Here is a 20495-nt window from a genome sequence, read left to right on the forward strand (position 1 = left end):
CGACATTCATTGAGTGAATTGAAATGAAAAAGAAAGGCTTTGAATCCATCAACCTTACATTACATTTACATTTACATTTAGTCATTTAGCAGACGCTTTTGTCCAAAGCGACGTACAAGGGAGAGAATATTCAAGCTACGAGCAATAGAACCTGGTGTAACAATAAATAAATACTACTTTACATTAGAAATATAACAAAATGAAATAAAAGTAAAAAGACACTTGAACTACTGGATTTGAACGACTAGACATGTAGCTATGAAGCCATCTTCTGTAGATTCACGTGGATTAAGCTTTTGGACAGGATGAGAATTGCTACTGCTGGAAAACTAAACTATGGCATAGTGTTGAGGGAATGACATCTGCTGTTACTTTACTCAATATGAATCAGCCAACACCATTTCTTTTTTATAAGGGTCTCTCACGGTTCTAAAGGTATTTGAAAACAGGTGTGACATGAGCAGGTAATAAATATAGGTTCAAAAAATTATGATCAGGTATTTAAAAACTGATGCAATATCACAATTGTCTATTAAAACCAGGTCTAAATTCACTAACAGGTATTAAATACACCTATAATCATGATCAAGTTTTAAAAACAGGTGCAACATCATGACTGGGTATTAAAAACAGGTCTACGTTCATGAACATGTATGTCATAAAAAAACATAATGGGTATTTAAAATGGTCTATCCAATTCAATTAAAATGTATGTATTTATATAGTAGAATAATTTAATAATAATTGAAATGGTCTCAAGGCATTCCATAGAGCCCAAAGCTTAGGCGACTGCGATTGTGGCCTTAAAACATTCTTGTGAGGCCTTTACAACATTACTGCGCATTTTTGCGTTTAATCGCCATTGCAAGGTGCAGAAGTGAGGTGGTGTTCATGAATGTTTTCATACATATCACCCCGTCAATCTTCCCCCTCGAGGTCCTTTCAGATGAGGCAACCAAAGTCACTTGGGCCAGTAGTATCATGAATGAATAGAGTTTGAATGAATGTATCATGAATGAATAGAGTTTGAATGAATGAATGAATAGAGTTTGAATAAATGTATCATGAAGGAATAGAGTTTGTTCACCCTCATCTCTGGCCCTCGTGTATTGATGTTGCATATGCACAAAAACATTGCGTTCACCATCTTTCATGCTCACAGTCAGATGTATCAACAGTTGAATGAATGTGAGAATTTGCAACTCTCTATGCCAACTCCATGCCTGGCGTATGCAGATTCCTCTATGCCAACTTCATGCCTGGCGTATGCAGATTCCTCTATGCCAACTTCATGCCTGGCGTATGCAGATTCCTCTATGCCAACTTCATGCCTGGCGTATGCAGATTCCTCTATGCCAACTCCATGCCTGGCGTATGCACATTTCTACTGGCTTTTGGAATGGGCATTCCAGAGGGAACGGGCAGATTCATTATGAGTGTGCCAGTCATCCTTGAGCTGGCTGAGCCAGATATATAAAGTTCCCATATGATGTGGTTGACCAGGCTAACATCAAAGCCCAGTTTGAAGCCAGAGCTGGTTTCCCTAATGCAATCAGAGCAATCGACTGATTGAATGCAGTGCAAGCAATAGTAGCAATCGACTGATTGAATGCAGTGCAAGCAATAGTAGCAGTCGACTTCACACATTGCTACACAGGCGCCTTCAGAGCCTATGTCAAGCTAGGTAGCTAGGAAGCATTTTCATTCCATAAGCAGGCAGCCACTCAGGTTATACTTTCATGAATTTAATAGCCAACAAGAAGTTAGCTACTTGGGGAGACACTTGAAGAGTTATTCTCTTTCGCTCTTTGTTTCTGATCTCAGTTTGTGGAATCGTGAGGTGAGTTGCCTGGGCCCACTGAGCAAAGATACATCCAAAATACGTCTTTTGTCTCGCGTTGAAAAGACGTCCCGAGGGGCCAGAATGAAAGTGTTTATGACATCTTATTAGGATGTTTCCGGAATGGCCAATATTGACATCCACAAGACCTCTGGACAAGGTTACATTTTTTTTTTTTTTTTTTTTACAAATATGGACGTCATTGTGGATGTCTTTTCAATGTCTTATGATGTCAACTGCAGACTTATTTCACTTTCATTTATTTCATTTATTTCAATGGCAATTCCATTTTTAGTTTGTAGCTGTAGTTATAGTTGTGTATACATCCTTGTAAGTCGCTTTGGATAAAAGCGTCTGCTAAATGACTAAATGTAAATGTAGTTCCAGTTGTAGTTGAAAGCTCAGATGTTAGCTGATCATTTCAGTTACTCTGTAAGAAGTAACAGTATTGTAATCATATGGTGTCAGTGTTAATACGTTTTTATTTCCTAAAAGTACCAGTAAATAAAAAATCTCTAACTTAAAATTAGAGATGAATGCTTGCTGTAGCTAGTTACTGTTGCCATCTACCCAATATAGCTACCTATAATCAGAATTATTGCACTACCTGCTACTCCCATTTGTCTGTAGTTTAGTTTATTATATGTTACTATATGTGTATTATATGTTATATGTATATATGTTAGTATTATATGTATAGGTCGGTATATGTTTTAGCATATTGTATTGTATATTTATCTTCTATATTTAGTAAGGTTATTATATGTTATTACATGTAAATTATGTTCAGAGTACTTGTACAGAGTGTATGTCATGTTATGTTATATTATGTTTGCTATGTTATGCTATGGTAGGTTGTTGTGCGGTGCCTTGTCCTAAGAATTTCAGTGCCCAGTCTGACCCTGTGTCATTCTGTGCATCTGACAATAAAAGACTTGTAACTTGTAACTTGTAACTTACCTTTGTCTCCTCATGGTAACTAACATTAGCTAAACGTTGGTTTCGTTCATAGTTTGCTATCCCAGGTTATTTTTTTTGCTAAGCTAGATGTGTTGCACATCGGCAGAATCAGTTCAATTGTAGCCTAGCCTATAAGATCATTTGGAAATAAGCAGCATCACAATTAAAAGACCAATCGATTAAACATCCACCACTGGACTCTGTGTGCTCATGTTTGTCAACTGACCTGTTGTTTAATTTGCTTGCATCCTCTTAAACAGAGTAGTGTGGCTATAACTAGTCTCTTGAGCTGCCACCTATTTGAGACATTTTCTTGAGATGGCCATGGGAGAACTTTGCGAACAGGCATGAGAGACTGTGAAAGGCGTTTGCGTTTAGATGATAGATAGATAGATAGATGGATACTTTATTAATCCCGAGGGAAATTTAGGTCATCCAGTAGCTTATACACATATACACTTATACACCTCACCGACATACATACATAAATCACAACAAACAAGGCTGACTTCAGTCAGTTCTTTTTTTGCCACAAGCGGCACACTGCAACACACACGTGTATTTTATGGAGGCGACTCAGGACACACACACACAAACACACGCAGGCCTGAGGTCGCTGTGAAATGTACGCTCTGCATTTGACCCATCCCGGACCATCCTTCCTCCAGGACCCTCCAGGAGCAGTGGGCAGCTTCTCAGCGCCCGGGGACCAAGTGAATCGTCCGTCTCGGTCACGGACGGACAGGAGAATGTTCTGTTTTTGCATGTTTTTCCTGTTGGGGTTCTTATTGGTTGAAACCCCTTGTGAACACGGGGAGAACATGCAAACTCCACACAGAAAGGCCCGGGAGATAGCCCAGGTCTGGGGAGGACCTGCCCCCCAGAGCCAACAGCGCCCCATGCGGGAATCGAACCCATGACCTTCTTGCTGTGAGGCGGCAGTGCAAGCACTTGAGCCACCGTGCCCAAATATACATATATATATACATACATACACATAGGGAGAACATATATACATACAAGTGTATCCATAGGATATAAAGATATCTACACAGTGCCTATAAAGGCAAAATGTAAACAAGGACAAACAAACTCAAAAAAGCTAAAAAGACTCGAGACAACGGAGCTACGTGGAAAGGCTGCCATTCACGTCGGCGCCGGAAGTAAGAAACACTTACCTGCTGTGAGGTGAAGTGGATTTAGTATCTAGCTGTGTGGATACTGTAAGGTGCTGTTAATATGTTCCTTCTGAACCTGTGCTTTGTTAATATGTTCCTTCTGAACCTGTGCTTTGTTAATATGTTCCTAGTGAACCTGTGCTTTGTTAATATGTTCCATCTGAACCTGTGCTTTGTTAATATGTTCCTTCTGAACCTGTGCTTTGAAGATGTTCCTAGTGAACCTGTGCTTTGTTAATAAATGTTCCTTCTGAACCTGTGCTTTGAATATGGTCCATGTGACCTGTGAATAGTTGATCTGTGCCTAGCATGCTCAATGATATGCCTAGTTCTCCCTATTGTCTGTAGCACGTTGAGTGCGACCTCCCAAAACAGCGTGGGGTGACCGCCCGGTCCCTCACATTCGCAGGTCCAAATGTGAGGGAGCGGGCGGTCACCCCACGTTGTTTTGGGAGGTGGCGACTAGACTGGGTGGTGTAGTTGGGAAGAAGGGTGCAGGAGATGGTGGCTTTCATATAAAAATATCTTCTTATTTATTTACATGGGGATTTTCACCTCGACCCCGAAACAGGTATATACAATAAACAAACAAATATTCATAAACACACTACTCCTACTCTAGACTATCTCCACTGTGGGATGCTGCTGCAGTCTCTCTACCTGATCTACACACACACACACACACACACACACACACACACACACACACACACACACACACACACACACACACACACACACACACACACACACACACACACACACACACACACACACACACACACACACACACACACACACACACTCCTACTCTAGACTATCTCCACTGTGGGATGCTGCTGCAGTCTTTCTACCTGATCCACTTGCAGAAGCCCTCTGCTTACAGCTGCCCGTTCCCACCAAACTGTTATGCACAATTTTCTACTCTGCTTATGATACGTCTTATATACATATTGTGTGCAAGTCTGTCCGTAACATAAACAAATGATAGGCCATTTTGCAACCGTCAATGGTTCAGCTCTTTGCGCACCACCCAATAACACAATTTGTGATTAGACGAGAGAAAGTCAACATTGCTGCCAGTGATCTCATTCCCCAAAACAGTAAAGAGTTGTTTGTGCAGTGCCGATGCCGATTAACTCAAATTGCCGGATATCGGCCCGATTAATCGGTCGACCACTAATCCTAATATGTTTTATCTTGATGTGTGAATGAATTCATCTGCTTGATTCTCTCCTGTCCTTTCCTCCCTTCACCTTGAGACAAATTACATTGTTAACACAACACACCGGATAGAAAGTAAAGAACATTTCGATGTAAATTAGCACTAACAGGTACTTCAACTGGATTGGATATTTCGAATAAATGTTTCAAACACGTTTCTGTTTTTGCAGTTATTTGCTGTAATGCTTCTGGTCTTCATTTGACATACCCTTGTGAGAAGGCTTTATCTAAGGATGAGGAGGGGGGAGTCATCAGATGTATGACCCCCTGCGCACACAAGATATCATGCACCTTTGTACATACCGACCAATGAGAATGTAGCTATCAAGCACCAAACTCCACCCTCTCTCCTCCCTCAATGACATGCATTGTACATATACTAATACATATAAATAGGCCTGGGCTACCCCAAAGTTGAGATCGAAACATAATGTGCACAGTCCTGCACCGGACTCGAACTCGCAACCTCGGTGACCGTGCAGGCAAGGAGGCTTAAACCCATGGGTGCTAGCGTCTGTTGCTAGCACACCTCTGTAGGTGTTGGTGAGTGAGGTTTACTCATTGCACAGTACTGTACCTGCTGCCTACCGTTACACTAACCCCCCTTAAAACTCACTCCCAATCCGGGTCACAGCACCAATGTAAGCTGCATTGTCTAGACAAGCACAGTCCCCCACCGGACTCCAACTCGCAACCTCAGGCATGGGAGGTGGGTGTGCTAGCAAGGAGGTCAAAAAACCCACGAGTGCTAGCATCTGTTGCTAGCCCATCTCATAAGGTGCCAGGGAGTAAGGTTTACTCACTGCACAGCACTGTACCAGCTGGCTACCATTGGCAGAAATCAACCAAAAAGGAAATTTCAGTGACTACAAGGTAGCAGTGCTCTTATCCGATCTAAAGGCAAGAAAACTAATTTTATTTGGCAAAAAAAAACAAAAAAAAAAACAGTTGGAGTGGCAGAGTACGGCAGTGGCTGTATATGTGGTGGGGTCAGAGAAGCACACGGAATAATCCTCCGTCAGTCTGGGAGTCGTGTCTGAATGTCTGAATATTATTTGTAAATGCACATTCCATGATCCACAAATATTCAATGCGTTGCAAATCTGTTCTGCTATCCACAAACACAAAACACCTTACTTGGGACTTGGAAGTTCTGATTTAGATAAATGGACTGTGATTTGTACTAATTAATATCTATCTGAAGATACAGTTGACTGCAAATGTTTGCATACCCCTGTATTTGAAATGACTTCAATTAATCTTCAACAACACAATATTTTTTTGCATGTTCAGGTTTTGAAAGTGTTCCATAATCATCGAAAGTAACAGAAATGATCAAAGAGTTTATAAAAAAGTGATAATGATAATGGTGAAGTAATGGAAATGATATCAGTCCAAAATGTTGTATGTCCTCCCTTTGCCTTTCTAACCTCCATATCCATCTTGGGTCCTATACACCCTTGAGCAGCCATTGGGTCCTCTCTGGTGGGCCTCTCTTGGGTCCTCTGTGGTGGAACTCTCTTGGGTCCTCTGTGGTGGGACTTAAGCCCATTCTTCCCAGCATATCTGTTCCAAGTCTACCAGATTTCTTGGCTCCACAGGTTTTATATATTATTTTCAAGTCTGGAGACTTGGAAAGACATAGCAAAACGTTTACCTTATTCTTTTTAAACCATTCCTGAGTTGCTTTGTGCTTTGAATCATTGCCTAGTCGAAGGATTCACTGCCTCTTCCTCTTTTAGCTTTTTGACTGATGGTAGGAGGCTTTGCTTTCAAATCTGTTGATATTGACCTGTATTCTCTCTGCCTTCCACTTTCTGCAGAGCTCAAGTGCCTGATGCACACCCACCCACCACCCCCCACCCCCCGCACATCCATCACCATTATTTCACTATCACTGTATGTATCCGGATTAAAACCTTACTTCCCTATTAGTTATTTATTCCCTGCATTACCGTAGCCGCGGCTCGCAGAGAGGTGTGCACACATTCAGTCATTTTTCATGACGGATGCAATTCTATTGGTCAGCTGGAAGCCTGCACGTCCAATCGGGGCACAGAGTCCCGGCCTCTGCCTTTGAGTGTCTTGACAACACTGTTAAGTGCCCAGAGCAGAGCCTTTAAGATTGTTTAATACGTAATTGCTTTGGGTGTTCACTAAATAGCTTCCACATGACTGATTCACACCCAGGGGTTCTTGACGTAATGGTAGGCAACCCCAGTTCCATTCATTCTTGCCTCATTCACTCACTCATTCACACACTCACTCACTCACTCACACACTCACTCACTCACACACACACTCACTCACACACTCACTCACACACTCACTCACTCACACTCACTCACACTCACACTCACACTCACTCACTCACTCACTCACACACTCACTCACTCACTCACTCACTCACTCACTCACTCACTCACTCACTCACTCACTCTTTGATCATTTTTGTTATTTTTTGATGATGAAAGAACATTTGTAAAATTATATATTATTATTATTATATTATTATATATTGATGAAACAAGTTGATGAAAATAAATGTCTTTGTATTACTCCTTTTCTCATTTAGTCAGAGCAGGGGGACGCAAACCTTTGTATTGTATTGCACTGAACTGTATATTTTACAATAAAAAAAACCGATATCATACTTTGCATGTGTATCTGTAATGAAATTATATTTGTAAATCTGTAATTCTGTGTGTGAAGTGTTGAACCTGCATTTGTGGATCGACTAACATGCATCCATGCCAGCTTCCACTGACGTAAATTCTTTACGCTTTATCGCAATCCACACATGAATAGGTCTTGACCTACAAAAACGTGCCCACCTCCAAACAAAGGCAATGCAGCAACCACTAAGTGGCAATATCGGTTTTTTTTTTATACATATATTTATTTTTGGGCTTGTTGCCTTTAATGAGATAGGACAGTGAAGAGAGACAGGAAATGAGCTGGAGAGAGATTGGGAGTTGGATCAGGAAATGACCACGGGTCCTGACAGAAGTCAACAAACTGGATGTTTGGTTAAGGTTGGTAGAGCTATGCAGATAAGTGTGATAAGCTGATGCCTATATTAATACTTAAGACTTGAGAGAGTGCGAGTGTGATAAGCAGATGCCTATATTAATACTTAAGATGTGATGGGTCATGCACATAGGACACATTTTCATTCAAACCTACACTTCAACCAATGGAAGTATTTCAATGTTTTACTGTGTTTAAGTGTTACTGCAATTGTATATTGCGATAAAGGCACTGTGAAAACCTAGGTTAATTGTACAGTACTGTAATCGTATTTCTTTATTTTTTTGGTAAGTTATCTTTATTGTTATTATTATTACTATCATTATTTACTACTTATCTATTTATTAAATGTGTTTTTTATAAACTGCATACATTGTATTGATTTCATTTATATCCTACATAAGATAATGCTATTCAATCCACACAGATCCAATTATTGCAATATATTGATTCCTTTATTTAAAACATTGCAAATGTTTAAAGCACTTTAGACAGAAAGGTGTGAAAATACAGAATTTCATTTAAAACTGTTTAATTTCAAATCAATACAATACAAAGTGCATTAATACTTACATGTACAAGTTACATTACAAATAACACAGTAACTTCAAAAACGCCTGACTTAAATCAACAAGAAATGTTCATGATGTTCTGTATCCACAAGTCACAAGTCTTTGGCCTGTACTAATCTGGTGACATACAAACCACTTCTCCACCTGCTACCCACTCTGTTGTTGTCCAGAGTCAAAACAGTGTCCAGTTTATTCAGTGATGACATACTCCCCTGGAAGCACAGCAAGATCAAATTATATTATACACAGTTTTCACACTGATGCAACTTAAAATAAATTAAATTTATCTGAAAATCACAACATTTTGTTTCCTTTACTCAACAACTACAATTCAATTTGATTCAATTTTATTTATATACCGCCAAAACAATAAAATTGGCTCAAGGCGCTTTAATTGTCTCAAGACACACCTGTCAGTATAACACAACACAGTTCAGAGACTGCATTTGTTTTCGGGAGTTGTATCTAATGAACTAGTAAATTATCTTTTACTGTGCATGTCCTATTTACAAGTGTCTCACATAATCCGAATCCTTCCACTCAAACGGCCACTTTTCTCTTCACCCTCTTTCCTTTCCTGAAAACTCCCGGTTTAAGCAGTGCATCTTGTTTCTTCCTCAGAATGTATTCTCACAAAGAACCTTTAGGACAGACAAAAAGCAATGGGGGGAAAAAAACAATCAATATGTGATCAATATTATAATGCAATTCACATTTATGAATGTATTTTAGCCTACATGTGTATATTGCAGTAACTCTTTCTATGTTCAGCATGTGTATAATAGTTTTACTTTTAAAAGGCCAATGTTGCAGTTGATGCACAGCACCCATTCAGGCTCAATCACCAAACCATGGAACAAACTCATGATCCCTGTGTTGGGGACCATAGGCTGGTGACTGAGGAACTGATCCCTCTGTGTTGGGAACATTGGGGACTATACGCTGGTGACTGAGGAACCATGATCCCTCTGTGTTGGGGACCATAGGCTGGTGGCCTCGTGATCCCTCTGTGTTGGGAACATTGGGGACTATACGCTGGTGACTGAGGAACTGATCCCTCTGTGTTGGGAACATTGGGGACTGCAGGCTGGCGACTGAGGCTGGATGGGTGCCCTAGAGCTACTAGCATTAGCACTAACATTAACCTTGAGTGGCAATTTCACCCAGAATTCTGCTGCTACGCCAATAAGGGTACATTGAGTTTCACCTCATATCCTCAACCAATTTGCAAAATTGGCAGCAGAAGTATGAGTGTGGATAGCTTCATTATGAAACATTCATGGCAAGTTATAGCGCAGAGGAAGTGAAAAAAGTATTTTATTTGTGATTCAGGTGAACTAAACATGTGTGATAAATGAAGCCAACAGCAGTGTTTGGAGGTAGAAAGTATACGTAGGTCTACAGGTTATTTACCGTTGGATGAACTCCAGAGTCGCACAGGCAGGATAGCCTCCACAACAACACAGACAAGGCATCTGCAAAACCCAAATATCAATCCATGATCATCAGGCTACATAAGCACTTGTGGTATATTCAAGTTAACTACCTTAAAATGACAGCTCTTTCAAATGACAAACGAAACCGACCAAACACCACTCAAGTTGGAAAGGTGACCATCCAACAACAGTTTTAAAAATGCCAGTGTTAATAATGTGACATTCAATGCAATTAACTAAGCTAATGATGACCTATGGCTAATGTTAACACACATTATGAGCCTTTAATGTTAACTACCAGAAAATATTACTAGCGCCACCTTATTGTAAATCAATCTACATTTTGTCAACAAAGGCAATAACAAAAGTTCATAAAGGCAATAAGTAATTTAGCTTTGAAACAATAAACTAATTTGGAAAATGAAACGTTAACTCGGTTTACTTTGAAAAAGTTACCGCTAACTAGCTAACACTAATGTTGAGAAGCAAATGTTCAATCCAACAAATGTGCGCATCAGACATGACAACCGTAACTAATGCTAGTACATTTATATTTGAAACATATTTACCTTGGTTGCTTGTTGGTTCTCTCGGAGTAAAAGATCCTGTTCATGGACACCATCTCTGAATCCCCGTGGAGCCACAGAGCTGTGACGTTACCAGAGCCTGTCTTCTCTGACATTACTTTGTTGTGTGTGCCTCCACCCCATAAAACCTGCTGAGCTAAACGTAATGGTTCTCCATCTGAACCGTTTAGCAAAGCTCGTCAGTTCAAATCACTCAGAAGTGAAAAACAAGATAGAAGAGTCTTAACCGTTGGCACTAATGGTAAATACAGTAATTTACATCATTAAAAAAATATGTCAGTGTTTAACGACAGCCATTGACCTACAACTATTTACTGTACAACAATTTGCAATATTATTGTGTGGTATGTGGTAAATAACTGTAGAAATGACAGAAATGTATACCTGTTATTACAGTTTCCGACCTTGAGCAATATGCCTACATAGCGAATATCTTGGGTAGCTAGTGTCACCAGGTGTGATTCCCTCCTTTACATGACCATATACACTCAAAATAGTCAGGGGGGTGGGTCGTGTAGTTTATATTTATGGGGTCCAAGCATAAAAGCTGCTGCTGCTATATGCTGTTCAGATTATTCTTATGTTCTTATGTCTCTGCTAAAAATGTGTATACAGAAAAAAGACCTACAGGCATTAAACTTCACAATATATTCCATTTCTACATTGTCTGACCCCAGTCCTCCATGGCTCAGTCCTTCACTGGCTCCCGGTTAAACAAAGGATTCATTTTAGGATTCTCCTCACCACCTACAAGGCCCTCAACAACCTGGTTCCCCCCCCTACCTCTCCGACCTCCTCCACCAACATGCCCCCTCCCGATGCCTCAGGTCTGCGGATGCCAACCTCCTGCAAATACCGAGGACCAAGTGCTGAACCAGGGGTGACAGGGCGTTTTCATCCACCGCCTCCTCCCTGTGGAGCTCATTACCACACCACATATAAAATGCCCCCACACCGTCAGCATTTAAAAGGGCCCTGAAAACCCACCTCTTCAGACATGCCTTACTCAAATAGCCCACACACACACACCATGTTTTTTTTTATTCTTTTCTTTAGTTATATTTATTTTAAGCGTCTTTGAGAACTGTGAAAAGCGCTATATAAATGTGATGTATTATTATTATTATTATTCTTTCTTAGTCTAGAATCAAAATTATTTCATCACGTGAATCATACAAGTCATCTGCATTATTTCTACAATGGACTTCTGCTTCAAAATGTATGTATGTATGTATGTATGTATGTATGTATGTATGTATGTATATATATGTATGTGTGTGTGTGTGTGTGTGTGTGTGTGTGTATGTATGTATGTATGTAATCATGAACTTTCTTTGAGTTCTCAAAAGAAAGAATGACAACTCAGGAGAAACTGCAGAACCAATCGTTTTAAAACTTAAAGCCAGGATCAAGTACAGACTTTCCCAATCTTAAGTTGCTCAAGAAATTGGAACATGTTCAAGCACTTTGATATCAGAGGCCAATAAAAATGTATTTAAAATCTAAAGATTTATTGAATCTCAGTAAAATATTGTCCAACTGTAATAAAACATTCTGTGGAAGATTCGTAAAAATGTGGTGGCACTATAATCTAAGTTATGCTTTTTTCAGAGCACATCAGTTGAAAATAAGCAATTCAGCATTATACCTCAAAATACCATGGTCTAACATATTGTCACATTATTACTTGACTAACTTCATTAACATGGCTGCCAGCAGATTCAGAAGTTTGTCACTTCCACTGTGAACGTCCAATCAAAATGTATGGCTACGTATGACATCACGAAGAAAAAGTGCATCTTGGATGAAGCAGCCCCAATGTGGCACTTTAGCAAAGACATGTATGTTTAAGCTTGCATCTCAGATATGACTTGACCTAAAGAAACAAAATCCTTTTTCTCCTGTTTTCTAGAATACACTTTTATCAATTTGCATCATAAATGTGACATTTTGCAAGTTAATGTAACTGCCTTTTCACACCGTCTGATCCTTTCATCAACTTGTCTGAGACCATGTCAGATTCTTCTGAAATTCTGTGTGAATTGTCTACAGACCTTGCTTGCTAGAAGCTTGTAGAAGTTTGATTCGTCAAACCATCTTAAAGAAATGCACAAATACATCATAACAGAATTGAGAAAAAACGAAACAAAAAAAACAGTCTTTACCAAACGATGCATCATAAACTGCAACACTTCAAAATCTCAGGAACAAGGTTTGAAGCGAATGTCTTAATCTCATTAAGAAATGCTTCCATTGCTCAGAGCCTTGACACTTCAACACTTTGAGTGGGTGGGTGACCTCTGTAAACCCAAATTAGTTCTGCTACTAATACAACTAACAATGTGCAATTTATTATGAATATGATTACTAATATTACGACCGCCGTTGCACCGCCGTTTTTCACACATTTTTGGTTGACGACATCATATACTGGCACTTCACCAATCTACATGAAACTTGCCATGATTGGAGCACCACTTTGCTGATATGGAACATAAGGTTCGTCCCTTGGTGCTAGCACCCACTGTGTGGTAGACCCAAAGCCTTTCTTGGGCAATAGCTCGACAACCATTTAGTCAAAAATTGCGATTTTTTGTATTGCAAGTTGGCCTCTAGGAGGTACATGGCCTTAGATCATTACGACTCATTTGTAGAGTATACTTGGTTGGAATTTTTGGATGCACGGCACATTTATTTCCATTTTGGTCCATAGGGGGCGCTGCACCTGACATTTTAACATCTCAAGAAATGTTCCTCTGCTACATTTGCCCACATGTCCTAAAGTTCCATTTGGCTTGCTCAACAAAATGGCTACCTATGGCCAATCAAAAGTCACCAGCCAATACATATTTGTGTGCTAATTTTAATGGAATTTTGTAGGATCATTAATGATGGCACATAGAAGCTATTTACTCAGTTTAAAACAGTCATTCGTAAGATGTCGCTACAACAAGTTTTCCTCTGTTCCTCTGACAAGGTTTGGTCTATCTTCAAAATTCATTTAAATTTGAAATCCTTACGGAACATTTACAATAATTTACTCTTTCGCTACGGGGGAGTTTGCACCTTGTGTTTGGAGCCCAATGATTGCTGCCTGTGGCTGTTTATTAATGTATAATAAATACCCCTGTTCAATGTGTGCAGAGGTGCTCATATAGTATAATATATACCCCTGTCCTGTGTGCAGAGGTGGTTTCTGTATAATATATACCCCTGTCCTATGTGTGCAGAGGTGCTCATATAGTACTACTTCACACCCTTTAAGTGTACAGCCCCCACAATAACAAAGTATAATTCCTATTTCCTAGGGATCTCTCCTATTCAGTGCCGTGTCAGTAAATAACCTTGGTTTACTGATTAAAGATGGGTAGGGTCTGAAATCAATGGGAGTCAAAATGTGGGAAAGGCAAGTAACTGCACATTACTTCAGAACTATTATCTACTATGAAATATGGCTTAACCATCACATCTTAAGGTCAGAGGATTTTCAGGATCACTTTTGAAAATGCAGTGGCCACTTCTGCCACTTAGCATTCCATATTGGTATCAGCCTCCTCATAAAGGTTCTACCAGTATTGACCAACATGACGTTTTGAGAAGCATATATATCATCATGATCAATACTGTCCTGATTAATCTGTTGTATATAATCTGACACGTCTCCTGCCCTCAAGTGGAATAGCTGTGTATTAGAAATCGATATCCAAAATGGTTGCCTTCATCTAGTAACTCACAAGTATTTGGCAGGGAAATCTTACAGTAAGACTAATACCAAGACTAATATTTTTATCGTAAAATCTTGTAAAAATGTATATTTCAAATATGACACAGCAGGTATTTAATGTAAATATGTCAAGTATGAACTATGATACGGCAAGTATTTAAGGAACAGTATCTGTAAATCTCTCCATTGTTTTGCAGTTCATGATGCTGCCAGAAAGATCATATCTCAGCACCTCTTTGATGCCTTGGGATATTGACTCAGGATTCCTGTCTAAGGTGGGGCAAACATGTTGCATCATTTGACCACTGGGGGGCACTGTAATAAGCAAAAACTTGTTTTGGCCTATGACAAGGCGAAATAAACACATGAAATATTCCAATTGCAATTAACAATAATTTGTATTTGTTTGTATTTTTTTTTATCAATAAATTGCCATAAAGGTCTGATGTATTTGGGTATTTGTATTTGTCAAAAGGTCCAATAAACACTCTCTCACACACACACACACACCTAATTCTTGCTCATACTCTCACTTTATGGCGGGTCATATTAAGCACTGCTATGCGGTAAGTGAAGTTCTGTACAAGCCACTGTAGCCAGTGTAAAGGCCATTACCTCTGCCACTGCTCACTCTGGTGGCTAAACCAACAGGGACATACATTTATCATTTATCCAAGTGAAACCTTTTGTATTTGTTTTTTTGCATGCATTGTACCTCACTTATAGGTCGCTTTAGATAAATGCATCTGGCAATGGATTAAACATAATTGTGTACATGTAGCAACCTATTCCCACCACACATCACTGGCTGTGGCTCACTTGTGTTATGTGGCCTTTCCATGTGAAATGACGGGTTGTTTGAAGAGAGCGTGCCTTGTGGTTGTTCATGCAACCAAACCTCACTACTATACTTCAGAGACTATTTTATTCAGATGCAAAGCATTTCTAGTGACCTATGTCCAAGCTGATCAAGCACGAGTCTCAGTAAAGTGGTAATCAAGAGACAGATACCTATTTGTCTGGTGGTCATTACTTTCATACTAATGGCGTAACTTCATGGAGGCTGTGCCCCTTTCGTCTGAATATGAAATACTTCATCCTTGAAATCAATCAATGCCCAATGTCTCTCATAAGGACTCACGGCCCCCTCTCCCGTTTCCACGAAGCCTAATATGTACTCACTTGTGCATGCAATTAAACCACAATGTCCAAATGGACCACAATCAAACTTCAATTTAAGAAGCTCATGTTTTGGACCGTCCTGTAGGTGAGAGGAGTGATTTGGTGTGACTGTATTTCTGACTGTAAACATCCCTACTAAATATATAAGATGATTTATTGTCTACTGTAATATATTTGAATCGATAAAGGCTTCAAAATGAAGAACTTTTTGGTCAAATTACTAAAGCAACTTCATCCAATGCCTTGTCATTCTTTGTTAAATCCTTGAAAAAGATTTAGTGGGTTGTAAACAAACTGTTGTTTTTGTTTTATCTGCCCAGTCAGTTGTGCGCCATCCAAATTCACTGGATTAAGTTGGGAAAATCTCTCAGAAAGACTGACAAGACATCAAACAACATGTTGATTGGCTGGAACAGTGGGTGGCTCAGTTCGAGACACTTTGTTTGTTTCCTATTTACAGAGCCAGGGCTGTTCACAAACACCAGAGGTTTCTTTGAAACACACTGAACAGACAGCTTTAGGAATGTGAGGAGAATTTAGCTGAATTCGACAAAAAGTGTATTATGTGTGTATGGATTATGATCAAGGACTGCACCTTTAAAGGTAGTCTGCAATTCTAATCCAATACATTTGTGTCAAATTCAGCTAATTGCTCCTCACGGTCTTCTAGCTAGGGTAAGGGTTATTCGCTCAGTGTGTGCATTCAAAGAAATTCACTGTCCACAGTCCTGTCGCTGCTAAATAAACATAGTGTCTCAGACCAAAACCATAAACAATTCCAGCCAATCAACATGTTTCTTGCGGAGCGCAGAAGGGAGGGGTGTAATTGGATTGACTGTTCAGCTACAATATCAACAACCTTTTGACAGAATGGCAGCCTCTACCGATAGATTATACATTCAGAATGGCAGCCTCTACCGATAGATTATACATTCAGAATGGCAGCCTCTACCGATAGATTATACATTCAGAATGGCAGCCTCTACCGATAGATTATACATTCTTAACATATGTCAACATAATTTTATTTGTATGTATGAATATAATGCACAATGCATTGTGTATTGCATTTTCTGTGGATTTCTGCACACAGCAGGTAGCAATAAAAATAGAATTAGCTCAATGCCAAAACTCTAGTTGGAATTCTCTTGGTATAAGGCAACTTGTGTAGATGATCGAACTTGTGCATTGCAGAGACAGGGTACCTATGAGCATCCAGAAAGAGCATGTGTGTGTGTGTGTGTGTGTGTGTGTGTGTGTTGTACCTGCGAGCTGGGATGTTTCTGATCATACACTCTCCCTGGAGACTCACTCTTGGCCCTCTGACGCTCAGCCATCACCACAACACTACCTGTAGGACTGAACCTGTGCAGGAGGAACAACACATGGACGTCACACATCTCATCCATACACACACACACACACACACACACACCTGCAGTAAACAATACAAAATAGGGTGGATAATAGCAATGGTTACAACATATAGCAGAACACATATCACCCTGAACATGTGTGCAATGCATGCTTTAGACACGTCTCATTACTGAACATCAAATAATAGATGCGTGCACACACCCATTCACACATACACAGACCTCTCGGTCTCGCTGAAGCTGCTGGAGGGCTGGGAGCTCTTTGACCCAGAGGCCCCCGACACAAACTCCTCCTGCACCAGTGAGCTGCGCCCTGAGGCGTCAATCATCATGGGGGCACCCCCTTCCTCCGTCCCACTCACTTCAACCGCCGACGACGCCTGCATCTCCGTGCCACCCCATTCCTCCAAACGCTCCGTCTTGATCCGCAGGCCATCTGGCACCCGCACTCGTATTTCCTCCTCCCTACCGTCTTCTAGTCCAGACTCGACGTACCATTGCCCCGCTCGGTTGATGCGCAGGACTGGCTCCTTTTCCCTGATGCTGCTCACCCCCCCCTTGCCCACAGCTTCTGACCCAAGCCCACTGTGCTCCACCACCGGAGGGCTCATGGAGTTGCCCGCCGGGCTCACGTCCTGCGCCTCACGTGCGTTGTGTCCCTCCATCGCTCCTACACCTCCACACGGGCCCGTCACCTTGGGGGTACTGTGTCTGGGGCTGAGCAGGTGCGGACCCATTGAACTCCCGGCAACACTCCCAGGCTCCAAGGTCCGGCCGGACCCCCGGTGGGCTGCCACCAGGTCTCCGTCGACTTCAGACAGGTTTATCTTGAAGTGGATACCCTCTAGGATCTGTGTGCAGTGGTCAATGATGTGCTGCATCTGCAAAAAGCTGGCCGCTGTCAAATAGCTAATGATGTCAGCCAGTTGCAAGCACAGCCGGCCTGTGTAGCAAAATGACAACAGCTGCTCGAACACCGACGGGTTTCGAATCACCGAGAGGGACACCGTGCTCATCTCGCTCAGTGACATGTGGTCACGGAAGTACGGTGAGCTGGCGGCGAGCACCACCTTGTGCGCGCGAAAACTCTGGCCCTGCACGTTCACCACAATGTCGCACAAGCGGCCCTGCATGCGTAGCTGGTTCAGGTGGGACAGCACCGAGTTGCTGAAGTCCGGGATGTCGAGCTGGATACTGCCCGTGCTCTCCATGCCGTCTGCCGCGTTGTCACAGCAGACAAACCTGAGGTATGCGACAGAATATTGTGTGAACAGTGCATTAAAACCTGCAATGCAGATCAGACCGGTAAGTATTTACAGGACATTTTCTAACTATATTTTCACACCATATTGAATGCGTTTGAATATCATTTTACACAAGACAAGCCTTGCAACGTCAAAGTGCTGAACTTAAGACACCTTACCTTGATGTGAACAGGACCGAAATCACACTGTGGGTGTCATTTGGTTATTTTTGCGAACTGCGGCTCGAACGCGTTTACTGAATCTGCAACTGTTATAAAACATTTACTTGCATAGAAGCAGAGGATTACGAATACAATGTACGCATTACTAAAAACTACTAAACGCTACAACGCCACCGTTTTTGACAACCCAGCGACCGGTTCAGCTTCGAGATCATAGCCGCGGCGTTGCACTCTTCTCGGTTAGAGTAACATACTGCAGTACGGTGATGAGCTGGAGCCTACCCGACAGAACTCCGGCTATGGTAGGTCCTTGCAACTGCCTTCCTTGAGCAACACTTTACTATCTAAACGCGACAAACTGACCGTTCTTCTTACCGCATCCTATCACGGACTATCATCTTTTTATCAGGATCATGCCATTTGTTCTGTTGGCGAAAACCCCACTCATCTCTTGCCCCTGCCTCTCTCGCCGTTAGCATTAGTTCCAATACAGCACTGAACTGAACCAGCAGAGTGGGGAAACAATTGGTATTATGGGAAGTGTTGTTCGGTTCGTCGCAGAGCCATTAAGTGGAGGAGACGAAAAAACTTTTACTCCCATAATGCATCGTGACAAACTGAAAGACCACTTGTAGTTTTGTAAGTTGTTCTTTATCCATTATTTATCAACATATGAAGCCCGAGAGTGTTACTGTGGATAGCCTATATCAGCAGTCTTCAGAGTTGGCTAGTTTTAAAACAAATACGAAGGTATCGCAAAGATGTACAGCTGCCCATACCCCTCAAGAATACATGTGCATTAAAGCATTGAACTAACACCATCATTAAGCATTAATACATTACACATTAAATAACGTTTGGTTGCGTTTATAGCTCTAATTCTAGTATCTAATTCTATCCAAAATGAGCAAAATTGTTCAAGCCCTAAAGTCAGTAGGCCTAACTTGCGGAGCAACACTTACGGTACTCAAAACATTTAGGCCTTGTATCTTATGTATCTTTATTCAAGTCCGTTTTTTAATGTGCTTTTTGGTCAAGAGTGGACTGCACTCTTGTGAAGTCTTGGTTAGTGTATTTCTGATCATCTTCAGTGACACGTTTGCTTGTGTTTTATCAGGTAACCCTGCAAGTCATCTGCAAACCTCAGGAGCTTGACAGACTGATGACTGGAGGTGCACCTGTTCATGTACAGAGAGAAGAGTAGAGGGGAGAGGACCCAGTCTGGTACTGATGGTTAGGGGGTCAGAGGTGTGCTTGCCCAACTTCATGTGCTGCCTCCTGTCAGACAGGAAGTCTGTGATCCACCTTCACGTGGAGTCAGGCATGTTAAGCTTGGAGACCTTGTCCTGTAGCAGGGCTGGGATGATAGTGTTGAATGTGGAGCTGAAAATCCACACACAGGATCCTGGTGTAGTTGGCTGTAGACTCCAGGTCCTTCATGGTTCTATCTAAAGCAATGACACATAACTACAGATTGGATGATCGTTTGTTAAATTGTGAAATTGTAAAATTTTGACGAACATGGCAAAAATAATACTCAAACAAGGCCAGAAACTGTACTTTTGGTTTGCTTTGCCCCACTACACATGTGCCAGATTGCACATATGAGAAAATCAACTAAATGTTCAGCTTAGGTGAACCATTAGCTATGGCTTTATCAACAACATAAATTGACTCTTTAATACAGAGCAGGACTTTTTTGACGGTGAAAAAGGCTGGCAGAAACGGCCTATTCTGCCCTGGTTGGTTGTGAAAATTCTGGCGATAGCCGAAACTCTCAGCTGAGGCTTGGATTTTGGATATAGGCATAGCGACATATTTTTCTCTGACAGGGAAAATGTGCCGATTACAAACCATAATTTCTTTAGTCTGATTATTCTATCTGGCAAAAAAAATGATGTTCCCTTTATTGGAAGAGTGGCGTATTAAGCCTCCATATTTCTGTATTACCTGTGTTATG

At 41.1% G+C, this 20495-nt stretch overlaps 2 protein-coding genes across 4 annotated transcripts in view; one reads left to right on the top strand and one right to left on the bottom strand.

Moving 5' to 3' along the window:
• The window catches only part of LOC105908717 (chromatin assembly factor 1, subunit A (p150)), a 134686-nt gene that overhangs the window by 88422 nt on the left and 25769 nt on the right, over window positions 1-20495 (top strand). The gene's annotated exons all lie outside the window — the stretch shown is intronic.
• Window positions 7657-18709, bottom strand: LOC116222114 (zinc finger and BTB domain-containing protein 37-like). Of its 3 annotated transcripts, none has more exons than XM_031574930.1 (4): window positions 18533-18709; window positions 17332-18351; window positions 16999-17098; window positions 7657-9016 (listed from the first exon to the last, which is right to left on the bottom strand). In XM_031574930.1, the coding sequence occupies exons 2-4, from the start codon at window positions 18318-18320 to the stop codon at window positions 8897-8899; spliced, it is 1209 nt and encodes a 402-aa protein (XP_031430790.1). In that variant the 5' UTR covers window positions 18321-18351; window positions 18533-18709; the 3' UTR covers window positions 7657-8896. The 3 variants fall into 3 exon arrangements, with proteins under 3 accessions (XP_031430790.1, XP_031430791.1, XP_031430792.1); XM_031574931.1 differs by having other exon boundaries at window positions 17332-18394; XM_031574932.1 differs by lacking the exon at window positions 7657-9016 and having other exon boundaries at window positions 17005-17098; window positions 17312-18351.

The sequence above is a fragment of the Clupea harengus genome, chromosome 10, assembly GCF_900700415.2.
Source record: "Clupea harengus chromosome 10, Ch_v2.0.2, whole genome shotgun sequence".
NCBI lineage: Eukaryota > Metazoa > Chordata > Actinopteri > Clupeiformes > Clupeidae > Clupea > Clupea harengus.